General features: G+C 36.8%; 1 protein-coding gene across 1 annotated transcript in view; it reads left to right on the top strand.

Annotated features, from left to right (window-relative positions):
* Window positions 1-18024, top strand: part of MARCHF11 (membrane associated ring-CH-type finger 11) — a 31907-nt gene extending 13883 nt beyond the window's left edge. The window contains exons 3-4 of the mRNA XM_058817944.1: window positions 10184-10376; window positions 17429-18024. Coding sequence (XP_058673927.1) covers window positions 10184-10376; window positions 17429-17751 — 516 coding nt within the window. The 3' untranslated portion in view covers window positions 17752-18024. The remainder of the gene's footprint in view (window positions 1-10183; window positions 10377-17428) is intronic.
* The last annotated feature ends 4683 nt before the right edge of the window (window positions 18025-22707 follow it).

Consider the following 22707-nt stretch of genomic DNA (forward strand, 5'->3'; position numbering starts at 1 on the left):
AATGTATTATGCATATTTTAAAGCTTTTTAATTATTATACATAATGTGTGATATGTTAATTAATAAATTACTTAATTCTTCCACTAGGCCAAATTTTCAAGCAGTATATTATTTACCATATTAATTGGTACACTCTAAAATTCTATAATTATGACAAATTTCTCTTTAAGTGAAGACTTATTGCTAATTTAATTCACTACAAAATCAATCTAATTGATTTATTAATTTAAGCAATTACATTCAAATTGACTTACAAAGCAGACTCTGCCAGATTTCATACAACCCAGAACCCAAGATTGTCTTCTTCATGATTATATGCTATATAATAGCTTGGTACTCTTGCCATTCTGCCTTCTAACCTTCATCCAAGATACTTATTATCTTACTTGGGGATTAGACAAGGCAACAACTCAAGCTCAGGATATGTTTCTTGAGTCATTTCGTTGCCCTTGAAATCTGAACTTCTCTTTGTTTCACATCTTACAAAGAAACACATGAAATCAGGATTGCTTCTTCTCCCATGAGCATCTTCCAGATTTCCATATGAAAATTCTGATTGCAGTCTGTGAGTTAGTTTTGCTGAGGCCCAAAAGGAGCAGAGGCCAGTATTTGTACTCTGTGGATTTCTGATGAGGTTGTATCTTGCAGTGCTGAGAGACATCATTGCCATATAGCAACTGGAAGAAGTCTGAATAGGGAAGGTGCATCTTCCTAACTAAAGGTGGGGAGTTGCTTTGTTCCCGAACTGTTGTTGAACTATTGTGACTAATGCTGCTGCAGGATGCAGGGAAGTCCAGCGACAATACATGATGATGTTATTTGATTGCATGTCTTTGGATTCACAGAGTGTCTGCAAGCAGATAGTGGGAAGCAGTAATTATGATGTACTTTAAACAAAATTATGCTTTACAACTAGACTGTACTTATCCAATCAAATGCGTTTGTGCATCTACATTCTGAGGGTCCTCTTCCAGTCTTCTTTCAGTGAACTTGAAACTTTGAACTCTGAATTTCCAATTGCATGGAATTTCTTTCACTTTCATATAATTTCTATGGTTCTTTTCCATTATAGCCTTTCCATGGCTTCTTTTTCTGCATCCATAACTCACTGAAATAGGCCAGTGTCAGAAATAGTTCTTAACTTTCTTTGTACGGTACTAAAATCATTTCCCTACTTATCCCTATGGAGATGATGTGAATAGAGTAATCAATTTCATTTACTTTTCCTTTAGTTCAGTGAACATCTATGTATTGTACAGGAACTGGAAGTGTTCCAATAAATTACTTGGAAGAAGTTCTACTATTGAATATCCTGAATAACACAAAAATCTGTTATTAAAATAGTATCCTTAGAGGTGAAAGTTTAAAACCTTGCTTTCACTCACGTGAACAATAGGTTTAAGGCAAGGTCCTCATAATGTAATAATTTTGGAATGGACCAAACATTAAGGTATAGAATATTCTCAAATAAACTCTCCATGATTCCTTTTGCATTGGTTGTAAAAATTATTTAATTATTCATAGGATCAAAAAGACAGAGAAAGAGTAGCCAGCACTTTCGGAAAGTTGAGCTAGCAAATTAAATGTGAGTTTTAGTAAAGGAGCCAGAATTAATACTTAAATACATTCAACATGGAAGACAAGAAGGCATCAACAGAAATGTATAGTGACTGTCTAGTGAGTGCATAGTGACTAGTGTCCAAGGTATTCTTGTGGAAGAGTCTTGATCTGGCCCTCCATGCTGAGAAATTTTTTACATACATTTGGTGACTGCATCAATATCGTCATGAACTGCACAATATTAGCCTCATGTTCAGCATTTTTTTCTAAATTTAAAAGTTGTCAACAGTTTTAGCTAGAATTTACAGATAGGTTTTTTCCCACAAGAGAAGGAAAAAGCAAATCCAGAGCCCTTTCTGATACTGTTTATTTGTGTTGAAAAAGTAAAATGCAGAACTGTATAGGCAAAATGTGTTAACACTCCAAAGTGACTACATGGCATGAAAATTGTTAATACCTCCTTCGTATCACTTATTTATGATCTTGCTGAGGTTTACTTCCTGAGTGCAATTATACTGAATGTTTTTTCTCTCAGTGTTCTTCCAGGAATGTGGACCTGACGGTAACAGGACAGCCTATGTTTGAGCTAAGTTGTCAGCATCACTTTGCAGATCATCTTTGGGTTGCAGAGACTGCAACAACCATGGCAGGCTTTAATTTCCTCCAGTCATTAATATTTAATTTTCAGATAATGCTATCAAAAATACAGTAGGTTGTAATGAAATTCAATATTTCCAATACGGCGGCAACAGAAATTGAACAGTTCCTACTTTACAGTAGGAATACTATTTATTCACATAGAATGGTAATTTCATTTTCACCAAATATACTCATCCATGGAATGTGCAAAATGCCAATGAGCTAAATGCCAGTAAGCTAAACGTAGTTAGTTTGAGTCTCCTAGGAGTTAAAAGTTAACTTGAGAATAATTTACCTAACCGTACATGTTTCTTATTTCCTTCAGAAAATAAGAAACCCTAGACTGTGTTCTCTTTGCTGTGCTGTATATCAGCAGACAGCTGTTATTTTTTGTTGTAGTTCCCCATGAGAACAAGAGCTAGCAAGCATGAAACTTCTCCCAGCTTCCTACAGAATACTTCATCTGTGTCTTCATCCTCCTTGGGTGGCCTGTAACAAACTCCCACCAGGACGTCTGCCTTGTCACCTTCCCCTGAATCTTCATCCATGAATGCTCAAGTCTATCGGCATCATCATTAAGCTCTAGACAATCATAACACCCCTAATGTTCAGGGCTACCTTGCCAACTCTCCTTCCTTGCCTATCTCTTCTGAAGGGTTTACAGCCATCCATTGCAGCACCCCAGTTGTGCAAGTCCTCCCACCATGTTTCCATGATGTCACAGTTTTCCTGCTGCCCAATGGATTCCAGCTCCTCCTGTTTGTTGCCCATGTCACATGCATTGGTGTGGATGCACTTCAGCTGGGCTATTGATCCCACCGCCTTTTGGGGGAGAGAAGCCCTAATTCCTACATGACCATTCTCAGGTGTTTCTGTGCTTTCTAATGTATTAATAACCTATGCTGTTGCTGACACATACCCAGATCTTCATTCCTGCATTACTGAGATGGCAGACGAAAGGACCTTCATAGCACTCTGCCTCTCCAACACTAGTGTGCTATCCCCAGGCTGATCTCTAGCGAACATGGCTTTATCCCTTTTCCCTTCAAGTTTATTCTAAAGCTCTTTCAGTGAGCCCTGAAAACTCCTGAGCAAAGATCCTTTTCCTGCTTTGTGACAGGTACGCCCTGTCTGTCATCACAGGCTCAACGCCATGTAAATTGACCCGTGATTAAAAAACCCAAAATTCTGCAGGGAGGGAGTTGCAGAGATTTGCCTGCTGAGCTCAGCAGGAGCTTGTCACCATTGTCCCCTGTCATTTAGGTCACTGCATTGGACAGAGGATAGGGAATCCTCCATATCATGCATTCTTGTCTGCCCTTTTGTGCCTGTCCCAGGGAAGGTAGTTGAACTGTTTCTTTACTTTTTCTTTCTTACTCCGATATTCCTCACCCTGCTTGCCTGCCTCTTTTCTGTCAGTATGAAGAGAAGTTCCTCTTCCTGGGCATGCCTCCCACAGGCATGCTCACTGCTGCTGGCCCCTACTGCCGCAAGAGCAGGACACACTCTGCAGCCTGGCACCAGGGTGTCAGCATATTCCACTGGAGCTCTGCCTGGGTAGCTGCCTCGGCTGGTCACACAGTCTTGCCTAATTCCTTTCATTGTTTTAACTGTCAGCAAAAAATAGATAGTGAAAATTTCTCAGAGAAAGAATAATATAAGACTAATGTAGTTGACAGCACAGCTCTGCTTGTGGTCTCAGATCCCAATTCTAACATAATTTTAAAAATTGTAAGATAAAAGGTTGAACTGTTCTAATTAGTAAGTAGTAAGATTTTGAGAGATTAATGTAATAGAATGTGAAGATTTTGTAGATTGACCAGGATGTCCAAGCTTCTGGACAGCCAGAAATCCAAGGTGCACCCAGGGTAGGTGTAGATGTTCAATCAGTTGTGTACATGCAGTAAGTCAACACTTCCAGGAGCTGTCAACTAAATTGCTTGAGTGGTGCACAGATGGATGGGATCTGTACAGTAAATATTATGTTTTCACAATGTCCCAAGTAACATAGTGGTGCAGCCTTCCAAGCTGATGGAGAAATTACATACAGCCCAAACTATCTGTATTGATGAACTCTCTGGCAGATGAAAAGATAATGGGCATCATGACTCCAGGCACTCTATGTGTTAATAATGTATCAAAATAGGCAGCCATTAATGGTGTGCTGCAATTTTTGTGACATTGATTCTTTTAAGAAAAAGTCATAAAAACAGAAGCCTATAGCTAAAAATGACATTTCTTATGTTTTTGTGTGTGTGTACTCAAAACTATGCATTTTCTGTCCAGACTGGTCAGTAAATTAACTATCATTGTATACTGAATCATGTAGGCAGTGTGTGCTTACTGCAAAACATTTTAGAAATCCTAATTATCTAATCGCATAGACTACCAACAAGATAAAGTAAGGAACAGCCATTTAAAAAATGATATGTTGGACTTAAATCAGTGTGTTCTTTTGCTTCTCTATAAGTTTTATTCATATGTATGCAGATTAAAAACCCGGTAATGGATAATGGATGACACTAGGAAAGAACTTTTTCTTGTAAAAATTAGTTCTAGCAATTAGAGCAATCTAACAAAAGGTTTTTGAAGTTGTATATTTCGTATGTTTTTGGGTTAATCTTGTTATATTACAGTAGGTCACAGCCAGGCATTATTGTTACCAGTATGTAAAATATTCATTCCAGAATGAGTGAACGGATTGAGAGGTTTCTGTCAGCAGTGCCTATAATAAACTGCCTTTCTGAGAGAACAGAGTGGGATAACCCCATAACAGCTCTTTGTCTTAAGGAATTTTGGTGGGTTATAAATTGGTACAGCTGATACGCATTTGAGTAACCATAAGGAAATTTCATGTGTTCTTCATATGATTGCATGCTTTTGGATCCATAGAGTGTCTGCAAAACCTGTCGGAAAACCTGTTGTTTCTTTGCAGACATTTTTAATGCAAAGTATTCTAAGTACAAGCATAGTATCAGTTCTTTTGAGATAATTTTTCTGCCATATATTATACCATAATCAATTGGTTTCTACAAGGCATTATTAAAACAAAGCCAAGTTAATATTGATTTATCTCAAAAATGACAGACCTTTGAATATTTTATCCACCTTTATGTTAGTAAGGACATGCATATAACTGCATTGACTTTATTCTTTAACAATTATTCCATCAAAGCAATAAATTTCCTTCAACTTCTGAAAGTCTCAACCTCAAAAATAAGGAATTATTTCCTTATATTTGTATTTTTCTTTGACAGAAACTTTAGAAGAAAAGAAGAGCAATATTTCTGGGGTCAGAATTCGAACTCTAGAGTACCATTAATGTATTATACTTCCAAATGATTTATCAGGGAAGGACCAGTGGTAAATAAAAGTTTAAAAGAACCAAATACAATGAAGTGTCAGTAGAAGTAAAAGTCTAGGAAGTTTTCAAGGGCAGAAAGTATTACATTAAAATCAGAAGCATTAATTTTATTTTGTTTAAAACACCATTTTCAAAGGAAGTTTTTGCCATCATTGTAAATTAAAATAAAATGCTTTTTTCATGGGCAACTGAGATGGCATGGTACATCATAACACTACATATATTATGAGAAGGAATATGAAATGGGATTTTCATAGAAATTTGAAATAATTTTAAATTATATTCTTAATAGTTTATAATAATTCTATAATAGTTTATAATAATTTTAATATCTTTATATCATTACATTATAGATATTATATTACATATCATATATTATAATTATAATTATTATGTTAAATTTATAAGCATTTTTAAAATCTCATAAATGAGGTTTTAAAAATTATTATATCTGAAACCTACAATATTATTATAGTTATCAAGATGCAAAATATTTCACATTTCTTTCTAGCTGTTGAACAAAAAATGACAATCTTTCTCATAATATTTTTTTAGGGTCATCTACTTTACAGAAGCTGACAATAAAATCCTGTCTAGATTTTTCCTAATGTAGCAAAATGTTTAGCTAAAATAACTGTTACAGATTGTGGAATGTATAGTCAGCAAATAGCAAAAACAAATTAGAAAGTCATAATATTATTTGTAGTCATGAATGATTAAAATTTTAGAACCAAGTTATATGAAGAAAATGAGAAAAACACTAGTGGAAATAATGGATTTAAGTCATGACACATGAATTCAGTCTGCTTTGTTCTGAATGCAATTTCTCAACATACTATCACTGAGTAATTTTTCTTATTTTGTGACTTCATAAGCCATTAATTTGACATTAAAAGGTGAAGTGATTATAACAGAACAGTGAGTACAATAAGGAAAATAACTGTGAGAAATCAAAGAATGTTTACCTGACTCTGATGCTATAATAAGAATGTCATTCTTAGAAGGAGCTTTCTTTTCCTGGGTTTCTTTCAGTTGTATTCTCACACATTTTAGCCATGTTGTGAGTGAGAGGCACAAGCAAATGGTGTGACCACAACTCCAGTTCCTCTTCACAAGCCTTGTAATGAAATGCAAAGCAACCAAACAATGCAGTCCTGTGCAGTTCATCTCATTGTCTAATGGCTAATGCTGGCCACGTTTAAGAAAGGCCTGAACATTCCAAGCCTATCAATATGTGAATAACGTCATAACTACAGAATATCACCTTCATTATGCAACAAATGCACCTGTCCCAGTAACATCTGCTTGCCTTTTTATAATTTCTACCCAAACTCAGTCAAATTTATGGGGAAAAATATCAAGACACTCATTTCCCAAGAGACAATCTCAGACTGGTACAAATCCAAACATATTGGAGAGGGGCAAGGAGGAGGAAATTTCTGTTGGGGTAAGTTAACCATCAGGAACATCCACAGTGTTTTTGCCATTAGCACTAAGGACCAACACAGATAGAAGATGAGATCCCCAAGCTCACCTCATGTTAGAGCTGAACAGCAATCCATCCCACCTCATCACTCCTGGGGTGCTGGATTCCTATGGCAGGCTGCCGAACACAAGGAGGCAAGTTAGCGGTTTCATGTAAATTTTCTAGGCCACTGCAATGTCTTCTGTTTTACACACACAGTCCTTCCTCACCCATCTACTATGGAATATCATCAATTAGCTTAAATTACAGACTACAGTAATAGGGAGGAAAATTTTGTAAATTTTTTTAATTTCTTGATTTTTGCTGACCTTCATACTGAAAAAGGTGGAGGATTAAAATTTTTTTCCATAGGACAAAGACAGTCAATACCATAAAGGTTAAAGTAGTTGGGTAATAGAAGAAAATATCTAATCTTATTTTTGGGGTTATTTTTTTTTTATTATTTTGGTGGAGGTTTTGGTTTGTTGGTTTGGGGGGTTTTCTTGGAACTGTTCTTTTGTTGTTAAAGGCTGAAGAGTTAGGAACAACAACCTCTGGAATGCTTATGTGTTTTTCTCAGTAATTGTAGTAATTTGATAGTGTGCTAATATGCTGAATCTTTGGAATTATTGACTTTATTGAGGTTGAGAGATTCTATTGCTTGCATTCTTGACAGATCAAGAGAAGAGTAAAATAATGAGAATACATTCTTTAGAGGAGGCTAGGAAGAGGTGAGGATCATATCTATGTTTCTTAGAACTTTTCAAGGTCAAGCTTTTCTAGAAATAAAGAATTGGGAAAATCCAACAACAGGCCAACAAAAAGCCCTCATGAAATGAGTAGTAAGAGTGGTTGGCACTGAGGAAGAGACACTGGTTTTCAGGCAACACCAGAATAGGGGATAAGCTATCTAGACTGCATGCTATATTATTTATCCCAAATGTTTGGATTGCTTTTTCTTTTGTTCATTAGTCTCTTTGCAGACTAACTATGAGCAATCTAAGTTAAAAAAAAAAAAAAGAAAAAGAAAATAAAAATAAACTGAAGTGAGTTTACAAACTTCTGAAATTGCACTGTGACAGATCTGCTGTTTATTTCATTTTTTATGTCTTTTCAGTTTATTGCCAGCTTCTTCTGTGAATTTGACAGTGCAATATTTTGTGACAGTTAAAGCTTTACTTCATGTAAATGGACTTTGATTCCAGGCATTCCAAAGAAATTTAATACAGTTCTGTCTCACACTGATAAAGAAAGACGATAGACATACATAACCAGCAGCATTTTTGACAGCTTTCTGCCAAGTCACGCTATGTAGCTTCAGCTGAGAAATGAAAAATAATTTTGTTTAACATTATCCTATGGGGTCTAATGAATGTTCATTGAATTTCAGTCCTGAACTTCCAATCCTGTATATTGTATATTGAGTCATGGAAAGCTCACACCATTTTGTCATGCATCACTTTTTAATGACCTTCTTTGACCTTCATAAAGAGACTGAACAAAGGAAATGAGTATCCATTGTTGTTTGACACAAAAAGGTAGTATTTAGCATGAATAGCCCCATTCCAAACCTTCATGTTCCATGAAAAAGCTAGTATGCATTTCATGAGTTCATTATAAAAGGATATTATTTCAAGATAGATGATTTACAAATTGTTATATGTCTATCTCTTTGTACTGTTATATTCAGGAGGTTGCAAGAAGAGAAGGAATGTAGCACCAATTGTTCATATTAGGCTACAGCAGAAAAGTTAATGGGAAAAGCTGAAAGAAAGGGACAGGGGACCCATTGCTCACCCAGGCTCTTCATGGTGGTACTTGATGGGAGGAAGAGTGTAAGTGGGACAAAAGAGCATCAGAATGAATATAAGAAAAACTTTTTTCAACCTGAGTACAGTCAAGAAATGGAGCAGGTTGCACAGAGAGGCTGAACAGCCACCATACTTGGAAGTTTTCAAGGTATTACAGAATAAACCCCTGAGCCACCCAGTCTAATATCAACCCCTTACCATGTTTTGAGCAGGAAGTTGAACTAGAGGGCTCCCACAGCTCCTTCATTATCCTATGATTTTTTGGTACTGGGTACCCAACAGCTGTAAAAAAGAGAAGGATTTGGTAAAGTAGTAGGAAAAAGGAAAAATTATTGCTAGATGGGAAAAGAGGCAAGAAAACCCTTGTTGCAATAGCTTTCTCCACTTGTTCCCTACTGTAGCTATAGAAGAGGGCTGGTACATCCAAAATTAGGAACAGGAAAGATGTCTACAAAATCTTCACATCAGCCCTGGAAGAAGTGATGGGACTGGAGTGGGGAGTCTACCAAATTAGTAATTTATATAATTATGTCCAAGGAAAGCCATATATGTTAAGGGTAATCTAGAACAATTAGTTCCTTATGCTGTGTTTTGTTTTTGTGACTCTTATAATGGAATTGTATTTCTCTTGACAGAAGTAAGTACACACAGTCTTTTATATTTAAATCTTGTACAACCATAAACCAGAGTCATGTCACATGTGGAAGATACATCCTGCCCTGGAAAGATGGACATAATTGGGGTGTACTGAAAAGACATGTTTTTGCTATCTATATTCAGGGCTTCTCCTGAGTTTTCATTTTGCTTCCACACTAGGTTGCAGGAGATTTTTTGTGCTGTTTACACTGGTTTATGCAGAGGAAGACAACTCCCTTGGTATGTCTGGTTTGATGAGAAGCCTGAAAGTGGAAAATGGCTTCACACTTCAGGAGGGAGGGATGGAAAGGAAACCTGTCACACTAACATAACATATATTTGAAAAAGTCTTCTTTATTTTTTATTCTGTTCATTACCCTCCAAAGATTAAAGACAGAATTTCATTCCTAAGACTTAATATATTTTTTACCTTCATATTCAAAAGAGAAGCAAAACTACTAACTCTTCAGAAGTTCACAGCTAGATCATATTGATAGGGACACTGGAGGAAATGGAGAAGCAACTATTAGCTTCACTTTGAAATAGGAAAAAAGATATATAATATGTCAGTATCAAGGATATTAGTGAATATCTATGAAGATATGTGTAAATATTAAAATACTTTCTGATTTCAGGAAAATGATGGAGTTGAATGTGCAACCATGGACAATAACATTTTTATCTTATACAACTTTGTTTCTCTTTTAGTGGCAAAGCATTACTATAACACTGGTTGAGAAAGTGCAGATGGTTGCTGTAATCCTAGGATCTCTGTTCTTAGTAGCAAGTGTGACTTGGCTTCTATGGTCAGCCTTCAGCCCTTATGCAGTATGGCAAAGAAAGGACATCCTTTTTCAAATCTGCTATGGAATGTATGGTTTTATGGATCTAGTATGCATAGGTAAGCTCAAATCTTTAAACAGCACAGACTGTGGTTTAAGACTGTGACTATTTCTATTTTTCTAATTGGTCACTCTAATTGATCAGTTCTTTGCAGATTTATTCTCAGCTGATACCTTTGGCAAATGCTGCTTTTTACAGTGTTGCAAATATTGCAGAGAGAAAAGAATCAAAGAAGCTTTACTCTCAGATTCATCAGTGGATTCACAAAATCTTAGTGGTGAGAACAGGATCAGTTTAAATTTCTTGATAAAATGACTAGCAAAGTTCAGGGAGTTAGATGAAAATATGAAAGACATTATTAAAATAATTAATAAAGTTACACACTGTCATCTTCTGATGCCAGTTTTAATTAGATTGTACCATCATGAAGCACAGAAGAAGCCCTTGAAGATGTCATCAAACTGCACACCCAAAATTAGGTTGCACAGATTTATATAGGTCACTGTGCTAGAAATGGAGGAGAACAAAGAAGGCAGGCATGAGTTCTTTGCACATCATAAACAATAATGAAACACTCAGTGCTAACTATAGTAACTTGCTTTACTATTAAAAAGCCCCAAGTAATTTAGCTGAAATCTTGTAAAAGAAAATCCATTTTACTGCAACACTGTATTAACCACTTTTGAAATTTCTGAAAATACACTGGAACCAGGAATATTTAAATAGAAATCCCTTTTAGTATTTGGTAAAACAACCTGATTTGATTGTTAGAATATTTATTATTATTTGGAGAGAAAATTTACATTAAATATTACATAATTATATAATTTAGAGAAATAAATTTACATAATTAGTAATAATTATTTACATCAAACCACATTCACAGAATTTTAATTGCAAGAAAATCCAGAAGTCAAATGCCATCTGATGTTTGCATTGACATTTCTGAGAGATAAATGTTATCTGAGTCTTATATATGGGAATTAGAACAGTGCTGAATTCTGCTTTGTAAGGGACAAAGAAGCAGAGTGATTCCTAATATCAAGGGTTTTGCTTCAACTGTAAAGCCACATCATCTTTTATTTAAACCATCCCATTACTGTAAAAGTATTTATATTTCAGCTACATCAGCAGTTCCATTCATTTTGTAATTTTTGTTAAAGAAGCCTGCTCTGGAATATTTTGTAACATAGGCTTTCGTCTGTGAACCCAAATCTCAGACAGAAAAGTGAGCAGAATCTCATAATTTGGACAAGTGCTCATCTTTTAAATTAATAAAAGAACTCAGCTACTTGTCCTCTTAGATGCTGATTTCTGAACATCACTTCTTCCAGCTTAATACTCAATACTGAGGGCTTTGCTTTTGTTTAAAAATACCCCAAAGGAAGATAAAATGTGCTTCAGGCATTCCAAGCATTTCATTTATATGGAGTTCTGATTTGTTTGGCTTTTTTCTCCCCAATTAAAAAAAAAAACCAAACTTTGGAATGCATCAGCTAGTTGAAATAACCAGTTACTTCAAATTATTTTCTTTTTTCCCATTTGTTTTACTGTTAAAACACCTAAACCAGATTAAACTCCAAATTAGCCAAGAATGGCTGTGGATAATCAGAAATATGACTGTATTTATCCATAGAAGTAAATATTTGGCAGGTGACTTTCCATAGATTGGTGCATCCTTTAGCTGCCTTTCAAGCCAGCTAGGCTGAAGCCACTGCTGAAGTGGAAGCTGCTGAACAAACGTGTACCTCACATGGAGCTTCTGCAGGAGCAAAGCAAACACACAGATAAACTGACTTGCCTTTCATTTAATAAATGCATATTTTATAGAACTATCACAAATAATACATGAAAATTTAAATGTAAAAGTGACTACAATTAAATATGTTTGGAGACTATATTGTAGATACAAAATTCACTGCACATATGACTTAGGAATTTACTGTATCTGGAAATTCAGAAAGCTGTATAAAGGAGGTTTTGTAATTGAGGGATTTTGATAATCCAGATTCATTCAGACCCACTTATTCTGCATATAATTTCAAGTAATTTGCATTCTGTTAGCTTGTAAGATCAGGACTTCTTGTAACTCTTAAAAGTATTCATTAATAAAGTCAACCTTATTAATTTCATCTTATTCTTTCACGATGAAGTGAGGGGTTTAGATTGATAATTTTAATTTACAATTTTCAAATAAAATTCTCTAATAGATATATGTAAGCATTACTTATAACTTATTTTTAAAACCCAAAATACTTTCCATTATGCTGATGATTTCCCTAGGCATTAACTTATTTTACCATTATTATGAATCATCTCTTATATCATCAAACTTGTAAGGCTTCCAACCAGCTACAGGTCTCACTTAGGATCTCCTCTCCTTTCATTTGTGTTTAGTCATCCATGGCATTGTCTTAGTTTTGAACAGGATTTACAGTGAGTGAGTACCTCTCCTCCCACTGTAATCTCTTTATTTCAGTGAAAAATTTATGCAGACCTACAGGTTTTCCTGTGCACCATGTATTTCAAGATAACGCTTGAGGTACTGATGGTATGACCAAGATTTATTCCACCTGCTTTCAGTTATGCCTCTACACTTTTGCAGAAACAATGCAAATACTTTTTGGTTGTTTGTGAAATGTAATGTAGATATCTTCACACAAAAAGTGTGAAGCATTTTTTGAAATTTTTTGCTATAATTTTAAAAGCAGTTTGCCAAAAGGTACTGACATATTTTTATCACATATTTGAAAATGTGCACATAACAATTAATTTACTCAGTTATTGACTTTTATATCACATGTAGCTCACCAGTCACTTACTTATTAAGTAAATTACACCTAACATGTATTTTACTTCTTTGTTTTTACATTTCAACAAAAGAAACACCCTGTAGATTATAGATTGTGAGAATAATATATTCTGTTCATTCTAGTGTTCATGCTTTTTTGGTATCCACAGTTCTCTTTCTTCTAGTCTGAATTTTCCCAGAATTATTCCTGACAAATAGGATTGTTTTTATTTATCAGTGTTGGTTTTAACCCTACAAGCCATTACCTTGTACCTTTCTGCATCAGAGCTGAGCATAAAGCTCTTCTCTTTGAAATTTGCTAGTGGTTAAGTTTTCCTAAAGCAAACCTTGAACACCCTGATCAAGCAGAACTACAGCCTGTGAAACCCAGAGCTATTCCAGTGATAGTGCTAGGACCAGACCATCCATGTAGGAATTGCCAAAGGGAATGAGTTAATGAAAGGAATGAATAATGTAAATCCCTCATCTACTCACTGAAGGACAGTGTATCAAGCCTTTGCCATTCTACTTTCCAAACCTAGCAATTATTTTGCATAACAGAAAAGTAGTAGAATTTTTTTTTTTTTTTACTGGAAAGCACTTATAACTACTGGTCATAAATGGTTCTAACATGAACAAAACCTCTCACAAATAATAACAGCTGACTTGCAATCCCAGAACAACAGTGCTGCTCCTTTTCCAGCAGTGAAAAGTAGTTGTTACATTGCACTAGACACATGACAGGTGCCAGTAGTACTGTGGCAAGGGAGGAAAAGATGGGAGCCAGTGCGAGGTGTGAATTGCCCTCTGAAAGCCTCTTTCTTCTCTGCTAAGGAATTTGATGCCTTGCACATTCCTGTAACTCCTTAGTTGTAAAAAGGAACAGGCTGAAATTACTTACAATGAACACATCTGGCTGCACTTTATGTGTCTTTACTCAGAAAGTCTTTTTTTCTCCCACACTGGATCTAATTCTAAATAGTTTATAAATAATTATATTTTTTACTATTACTATTTTTAGCATGGATATGTTTCATTTTAATACTCTGAGCAATTTGTTGTGGTTTTTTTAAATATCTGTGGGCCCTAGAATAGTTTTAAGACATGACATTTTGTCCAGACGTAAAGTCTGTTTCTGAAAATGATCTTTTATCCCTGGATAAAATCTTGTGATATTACTGGGAGGACCATTCCTAAATGTTTATATGAAAGCTTAGTATGATAAATAAGATAAAGTTATAACCTAATACCACCAAATATGAATAAGACAAGTTGAGTGCTTGTAAAGACATTCAGTAGTAAAAAGTTTCAAGTATCTTGTGAGTCAGGATAAGAAAACCTTTGAAGACAGTGAAAGAATAGAATAGTACTTGGCAAAAACATAAAAAAAGAAAATAAAATTAAGATTCTTCATAATCCTATTAGCTGGATCCCACTGCAATCCCTCCATCTTAGAGATAAAACCTAAAGGTAAAGTCTTCTTAGGACCATAGGACATTTAGATGGGTCCATCATCGAAAAACCCTGTTCCTTGTAGATTTTAATTGGACAGAACATCTGAACAGCTAACAGTAGTGAATTGTAATACTTCTTGGGATCGTCTGAGTCAAACCAATATTTTTCCCCTACAAGTGTTCAGCTGCGTCCTCTGTGCAGTTGAAATCATGGTGTTTGGAACAAATCTGTATTCTTCAGGGATTTGTTCTTCATTTCTCTCTCATAGCTACCTTCATTGCTGTGAAATCCTTAAGGGAAAGGCAATTATTTGCCATTTCCTTACAGCTCGACTTCAGTGACTATCTAGTTGCATTTTGAGCATCAGAACTCCTCTGGACCTGGAAAATTTCTAGCATTTAAAACTTACCTGGAGTTCCTCTTGTTTGTGGTCTTGGAACTGTTGGTGCCAAGAACTTCACACTCCCCCCCACCCCCCACCATCCCAGTTCTTCTGCCTCATCTAGGTAGGTATTTTTCAATCTATAGCTCTATCAAGAAGGGAGCTAAAACTTTTTATGAGAGGAATTATGAAAGTGCTGCTTTTCTCCTTCAGCACTGCCAAATCTGACAACTCTATGTCGAGGTTTTGCCATATTTGATCCTTTGTTTTGTAGTTCTTTTAAAGTATATGTGACTGACAGCTTCTACTATAAAGGCACCCTTGCCAATGTTTAAAAACTTTGAAAACATAATTTCATTAAATCCTGAAAGCCCCAATACAGTAAAAAAGGGCTCCCTGAAAGAAGTCATCCTACAACTTTTTCTGTTGTAATTTTGAAAAGATATTTTGACTGTTTAAATGTACTTCATGTATCTCAATGATCCTTTCTCAAATACTTTGTTCTCTGTTCTGAAATATGTTGTTCAGGTTCTAGTGAAGTGCAGACATGTATTTTTACCTTGGAGTAAATAGGTTCTTTTAACTTTGCTTCATCACAGACTGGAGAGAAGTTGGACCAAATAATGCTGTGTTCCAGGAACAGGTTGAGGAAGATTATTCTCATCTCCTTTATCAACTTCATAGGAAATCCAAAAGAACACAAAAGGATTAATCTTTGTCACAGCAGTAAAACCATCACTAACTTGGTTTGTAGATTCTGTACAGGATCCAATACATTTATTATTTTTGTACAATCAAGCCAGTCTTGAAGGTACATTTATGTATCAACTAAATTATTATGATAAATTTTAAAGACAGGTTACTTTATCTATGTCTGAGAAGATAAAGATAGAAATCTTGCAATTAAGAAAAAATTCCACTAAAATGCTTTGCTGTTACAAAATACATTTAGAATATTTACTATTTAATTAAGTTTTTGGTGCTACTTTTGCTGTATTGGAAGCTTCAATGAATTCTAGGCAACTTGAAAGCCGTACAGAGATGCTGCTTTCACTATCATGTCCTTCTGAAAGAAATCTTTGTGTTTCTCCATCTTTCAGTGTAATGATCTTTAAAAATATGTTAGAGTAGGCGTTGCTTACTGCAAATCATTGCATTTTAATGTGAGGTTTGCTGTTCATGTAAATATTTTTACCACCCTTTCAGCTTGTGTCATCTTTCTGTGAGCATCTCCTTTCTGGTATCACTTAATTGTGCTAAAGGACCTCAGACACTTAAATCACAATTTTCTTGTGTAGAAACAGGTGATATACAATCTCTTGGGATAAAGCACACCACAGGTCCGTATTACAGATGTGGCCATGGATAGGAAAATTTTAGGCAAGGAGTACACTGGACAAAAGACTTATAAATGTTTTTGGCTAGGCAGATTGCTTTCTTCCCAAAGCAGGGAGCCAGAGAAAACAGGTGGTGTTGCTCAGAACTGTGTAAGTGTCCTCAAGCAGGCTGGCTGAGGAAAAAACTAGTAGGAAGGCAGAAGCTCCATGTGTCTCCCCAGTAGATCCATATTTGAAATATATATTTACTCACATATAAAGAGTGTGAGTAAAAACATATACATACATACAAAAAGTTTGAAGCTTAATGTATTTAAATAAGTTGCTTGAGTGCATACAATAGGCATAAATATTAGCTACATGGAAATTCATAGGCAGATTGGTCTCCTGAGGACTCCAGAAATTTTGTATTTTCCTTGAAGGACCCTTTAAAAGATTTTTGGGTCTCAAGAAAAAGATAATTTACAACTTTTTCCTACTGAATACTGAAGAGAAAGAAGAAAGTGTATCATCCTTACCATGCTCATTGTAGTTAATAATAACATTTAATTTCTTCTTGTTCTAAAGAACAAGAAAGTAAAGTCATTATATTTACAGCTGTTTCATAAATCTTATGTGCTCCTAAGTTGAACTGGGAATTTGAAAGCAGTTAAATTTTTCAGTATCTGTACTGAATTCTACAAAACACTCTTAAACAAATTTAGGACTGTGCTGTTCATTGCAGAAGGTCTAACCTACTTCAAGGTCTACTTAAAGGAGTACCAATCTCAGTAAATAAATAGTACTTACCATGAACAGGGGCAGCACTAGCATAAGCAGTCAATATCCAAATCTGCCCGTTTTGCATTGGTTTACTTAAATCTGAATAATTTATTTAGTTAGGCATGCTCAGATTATTCCAGTATTGGTTGTGTTGAGCTTTCATTCAGAACAACTTATTTCCTTTGCACGTTCCTGCCTCCCAAACAAATGAATAACCAGTTAAATTGCATATATACAGTTTGTTTGAATTATTAATGTTATGAATAATTTAATTGCATCTGGAAATTGCCAGTGTCATTAAAATGTGTTAAATCACTATTTGCTCTCAAAATGGTATCCACTGACATTTTGTATAAAGTCTCTTTTTTCCCTCTTACTTTCAGGACTGATAGTCCACGAAGGTGCATCTGTTTACCGAGTGTTTAAGCGCTGGAGAGCTGTGAATCTGCACTGGGATGTGTTAAATTATGATAAAGCCACAGACATAGAAGAGAGCAATCGAGGAGAATCCTCGGCAGGGAGGACATTGTGGCTGCCACTGACTGCATTTAGAAACAGAAGTTTAGTTCATCCAACACAGTTAACCTCACCGAGATTTCAGTGTGGCTATGTGTTGTTACAGCTGTTCAACCGCATGAGACCTCAGGAGGATTCAGCAGAGGATAACTGCTCTGGGGAAGTAGTGATGAGAGTGACCTCAGTGTAAAGATTGTGCTCACTGTGCTACACAAATAAGGATAATGTGCCCTGGTGTTACAGGACCGTGGAATGTAGATGAATGGTGAAACCATTAACACTTGAAAAAATATATACACTTCTTTTTTTTAAATTTAATGTTTTTTATACGATCAGATAAAACACAAATACATTTTTCTGGGGGAAAAAGTCTCTTGCTTTTTATATAGTCTGATTTATTGAATCTTTTCTCAATTTGTACCTGAGGTGTATGTAACATAGCTTAACTCTTAGGTCTTTGAATGATGAGGAAACTCATTTTTAAGTAAAAAGATATATTTAAATGTATTTTCTTAAACTCTGGCTTTAATCCACTACTGTTATTTTTTTCCACTTTCATGAGGATTAAACTGGACAACATCCTTCCAAAAAGAATGTTGACACAAGTAAAATATTTTTCCTTTTCTGTCTTTATTTTGCTGTTGTTTGTAGCTCATTTCAGATGTGTGAAAGTAAGTAAAGGATATATTGTCCTTTGCATTTAAGCAGGAAGCCCAGGGAGTGTTCTACAAAACCTAAAAGAAGATGGGAATTCTTTTCTTTTAGCTCTCCCAGATGTCCATGCAAGCTATCAGACACAAGTATGACACAGACAGGGGTAGAGTCTTGTATTGCCTCTCAAGGCTCTTAAGATCTGCAGAGGGCTGGTGCTGTGCCTGTGCACAGAAGTGGCATTGCCTTCTCAGCAGCACTGCTGGAATTAGCAATGTGTGAATCTTTAGTACTATTCTAATGATAGGTCATTGACGTCCCTTTAAAAAAAAAGAAAAAAAAAGAGAAGAAATGTGCATTGTAATTTCTGATAGAATCTGGAGTATAAATAATACAGAACCTTAATTTTGCCAGAGAACAAATCATCATATTAAAAATGAGTCAATATTATGATAGATCAATGATGCGAAGTTTGCTTCTCTTGTTTCTGTTTCATGGCAAAAATTCTAGTAGAATTTAATCAAATAGTAATGGAATGGAAATAATTTTCAACCTAATAATAAGCCTGTTGAAGATTGAGATAGAAAAGTAAGACTGAAATTACTCTGAGAACACTAGCTTACTCAAAGCAGTTTTGTAGAGTCATAGAATATACTGAATTGGAAGGGACCCATAGGAGCATCAAGTCCAACTCCTGGCCCTGCACAAGACACTCCAAGAGTCACACCATGGGCCTGAGAGTGTTGTCCAAACACTTCTCGAACTCTGTCAGGCTGGTGCTGTGACCACTTCCCTGGGGAGCCTGTTCCACTGCTCAGTTCACCTCTGGTGAAAGACCTTTTCCCGACACTCAGTCTAAACCTCTCCTGACTCAGCTTCAGGCTATTCCTTGAATCCTGTCACTGGTCACGAGAGTGAAGCGGTACCCGTCTGTTGTGGTTTCACCCCAGCCAGGCAGCCACTCACTCAATTGCCCACTGATGGGACATGGGAGAGAATCAGAAGCGTAAAAGCCAGAAAACTCATGGGTTGAGATAAAGACAGTTTACAAGGGAAAGCAAAAGCCACACACATAAACAAATTTAAACAGGGAATTCAGTCACCATTTCCCATGGGCAGGCAGGTTCAGCCATCTCCAGGAGAGCTAGGCCTCATCATGCGTAGCAGTTAACTGGAATGACAAAAGTCATCACTCCAAACTTCCCTCTCTTTTGTCCATCTTCCCCCTACTTTATATACTGCACATGATGTCACATGGTCTGGAATATCCTTTTGGGCAGTTTGGGTCACCTGTCCTGGCTGTGTCTCCTCCCAGACTCCCAACAACTTCACCCTCCTCACCAGAAGGGCAGTACAGAAATCAGAAGGAGCCTTGGCTCTGTGTGAGCCCTGCTCAGCCATAACAAAATCTCTGTCAAAATCTACTACCAACTCTCTGCTCAGCATAAGTCTAAAACAGTCTGTACCAGTCACTGTGAAAACATTTAATTCTACTCCAGCTAAACCCAACACATTCCACCCCTTATTCCATAGCATTTACATGATCCCAGGTGTCCCACTATTCAATACAATTGCAGTAACCACCACCTTAACCAACACGCTGCCTATCTGCTTCCCCTCATGAGGATGTTGAAGCCACCAGTGAGATCTGCCCTCAATCTCTTCTCCAGGCTGAGCAGAGCAAATGAGCTCAGTTGCTCTTCATACAGCTTTTCCTTCAGATCCTGAACCATCCTTGTAGCCCTCCTTTGGGCCTCCCTTGGATGCTCTTCAATAGCATAACATCTTTCTTATATTGTGGCACCCAAAATTGCACACAGTGCTCAAGGTGAGGCCGCCCCAGTGCAGAGCAGAGCGGGACAATCCCCTCCTTTACCCAGCTGGTGATGCTGTGCCTGATGCATCCCAGGACCGGGTTGGCCCTCCTGGCTGCCAGGGCACTGATGGCTTATGTTCAGCTTGCCACTGACCAGGACACCCACGACCCTTTCTGCAGCGCTGCTTTCCAGCACCTCATTCCTTTGGCCTATACCCACACCCAGGGTTGCCCCATCTAAAGTGCAGAATCCAGCACTTGATCATGTTGAACTTCATATGTTAGTGATTGACCATCTCTCTAATTTGTCGAGGTCGCTCTGCAGGATCTCCCTGCCCCCAAGGGGGTCAACATCTCCTCCCAATTTAGTGCCATCAGCAAACATATTTAGTGTTCCTTTGAGTACTGTGTCCAAGCCATGAATGAAGATGTTGAAGAGAACTGGGTCAGGGAGGGAATGTTGGGTTGACCTTTTGTGGCTGTCAGATCCCCACCCAGCTTCTCTATCACCCTTCTCAACAGAAGAGAGAGGGAATATAGCATGAAAAATCTTGTGGGTCAAGACAAAGACAAGGACATCACTAACCAGCTACCCCTCCTCTTCCCAGGCTCAGCTTCAACCTTTCACTCCCAACTCTTCTACCTGCTCTCCACTGGGCAGCACAGGGGATGAGGAATGGGGGTCTGCAGTCAGTCTATAACCATTCCTGTTTGCTGCTCCTCTCTCCTCCTCACACTTCTCTGCTCCAGCCTTGGGCTTCTCCAAGCATTTCAGTCTTTCAGTATAAACCTGCCCCAGCGTGGGCTCTCCATGGGCTACAGTTCCTTTGAGACGTGTCTGCCAGGGGCTGCAGTGAGGATGTCAGCTGCACCATGGTGTGTCCAGAACTTACAGGGAAGTACCTTCTCCACCAGGACATCTCCAGGGTCACAGGGCTAACTCTGCTTGGGACAGACTGTGTTTGGCATGGAGCAATCCTAGCCTCTCCTCACAAAGGTCACCTATGCAGCTCCCATCCCCACCTGCCCCCTGGGCACCTGGACCCAGTACAGAGATAAACAATTTTCTGTTTCAAAATAAGTTTATCCAGAGGCTGGAAATTTTTATTTTGTGCAGGAGATGGAGTGCTGAGGCTGGAAAATTCCCTCTCATGAATCAACAAGATGGTGCTGAAATCAGTGCATGCTTTCCTTTTATAAGACATTTACGTGCCACCACCAGACACAGGAGGTCTCTGTGACTACACTTGAAAGGGAAATAGAAATAATTTAAGCACTGGTGCTTAAAAGCTCCTTGTATATTCATAAACATTTATCTAATGAACTCTACACAGGGCCCAGCATTCTGTGTTACAGTCTCACAAGCTCAAAGTTATATTTAGTAAATTGCAGATGTCTTACTGCTCTCTAACCAATTCATGTGAAAAGCAGTACATAAGCCATGAACAACAAAATGCTATCTCAAAAAACCCAACTTATCTCCTCCCTGGCAAATTACCAGCATACAACAGGCACTCTCCTTGAGAAACTATGAGAATTCACTTCTAGGTTATCTGCAAACAGTTTCCCAAAGGAGAAATTTGGGGAGAAATAAAAGATGAAACTATGACTTGGGAAACCTGCTGTATCACTGGGAAATACTTGCTCTTAATTACTGCTTAAATAAAGGCTGCTTTCCCAGAAGGACCACAGCTTCTTTTGACCAAATTGAGATCATAGTTAGTATCTCAAAAAACACTTGCAATACCAGCATAATAAAGTATGCTGTGATCAATGTACTTATGTTTCACACCTTTTAAGTACTTGTGATCTCTGGGATTTAAAGAATATTTAAGTGGTTGTTTACAGGATCCTAAAAACAAAATTAAGAACTATATGAAAACATTTTATTGTAAAGAAATCTTTTTATTCCCATTCAAATGGGTAGGGTGCTGGGGGAAAACAAAACTCACCAGAAAGAAAATCAACAGATGAAATTTAAGAGAGACAAGATTTCTGTGCATAAATATTTGAGAGACACCTAGGTCTAGAACACTTAACCTCTGAGTGAAAAAATGGCCCAACTAAGAGAAATGAAAATTGTTTGTGAGAGAAATGTTTATGGCAAATATCACAAAAGCTTTTTTAATAGTAGGAGAACTTAGCATTAATTTATATGGCACCATAATTTTGCATATGACTGCATTTATGTATTTCCATATGTAGAAAACAGGATCAGGAAATTATAAACTGCAACAGGATCAGTATAGGCAGGATGCAGTTGTTAAAAAATAATGGAATTGTGTTGTATTGCAAAATATTTTCAGTAGTAAGAGTGCCTAGTGCAGGATATGAACATTTTTTCATTGACCTTGTATTTGGATTAGTGCAGTACTTGCATTGCTGTAATCACCTACATGCCAGAGGATGAATTAAAATGAGAACAGGTGCATAGAAAGGATATTAGGATGAAAAAGGAGCAGGGACTCTGTTCCAGTCACTATGGGGACAGGAGGAGGGGTGTGTGCAGAATTAGAAGAGCCTGGCTTGTTCTGCTTAACAAAAGTCGAGAGTGAATGTTATTGTTCTCAGTTAATACATTGCAGAATAAAATTTATTTTAGGCAAAGGACAATCCTAAGACAGCAGAAGAACTCAAGGGCACAAATAGATCAGAAATAAATTTAGCTAGAAGTTCAAG

This window comes from Ammospiza caudacuta, chromosome 1 (genome assembly GCF_027887145.1).
Source record: "Ammospiza caudacuta isolate bAmmCau1 chromosome 1, bAmmCau1.pri, whole genome shotgun sequence".
NCBI lineage: Eukaryota > Metazoa > Chordata > Aves > Passeriformes > Passerellidae > Ammospiza > Ammospiza caudacuta.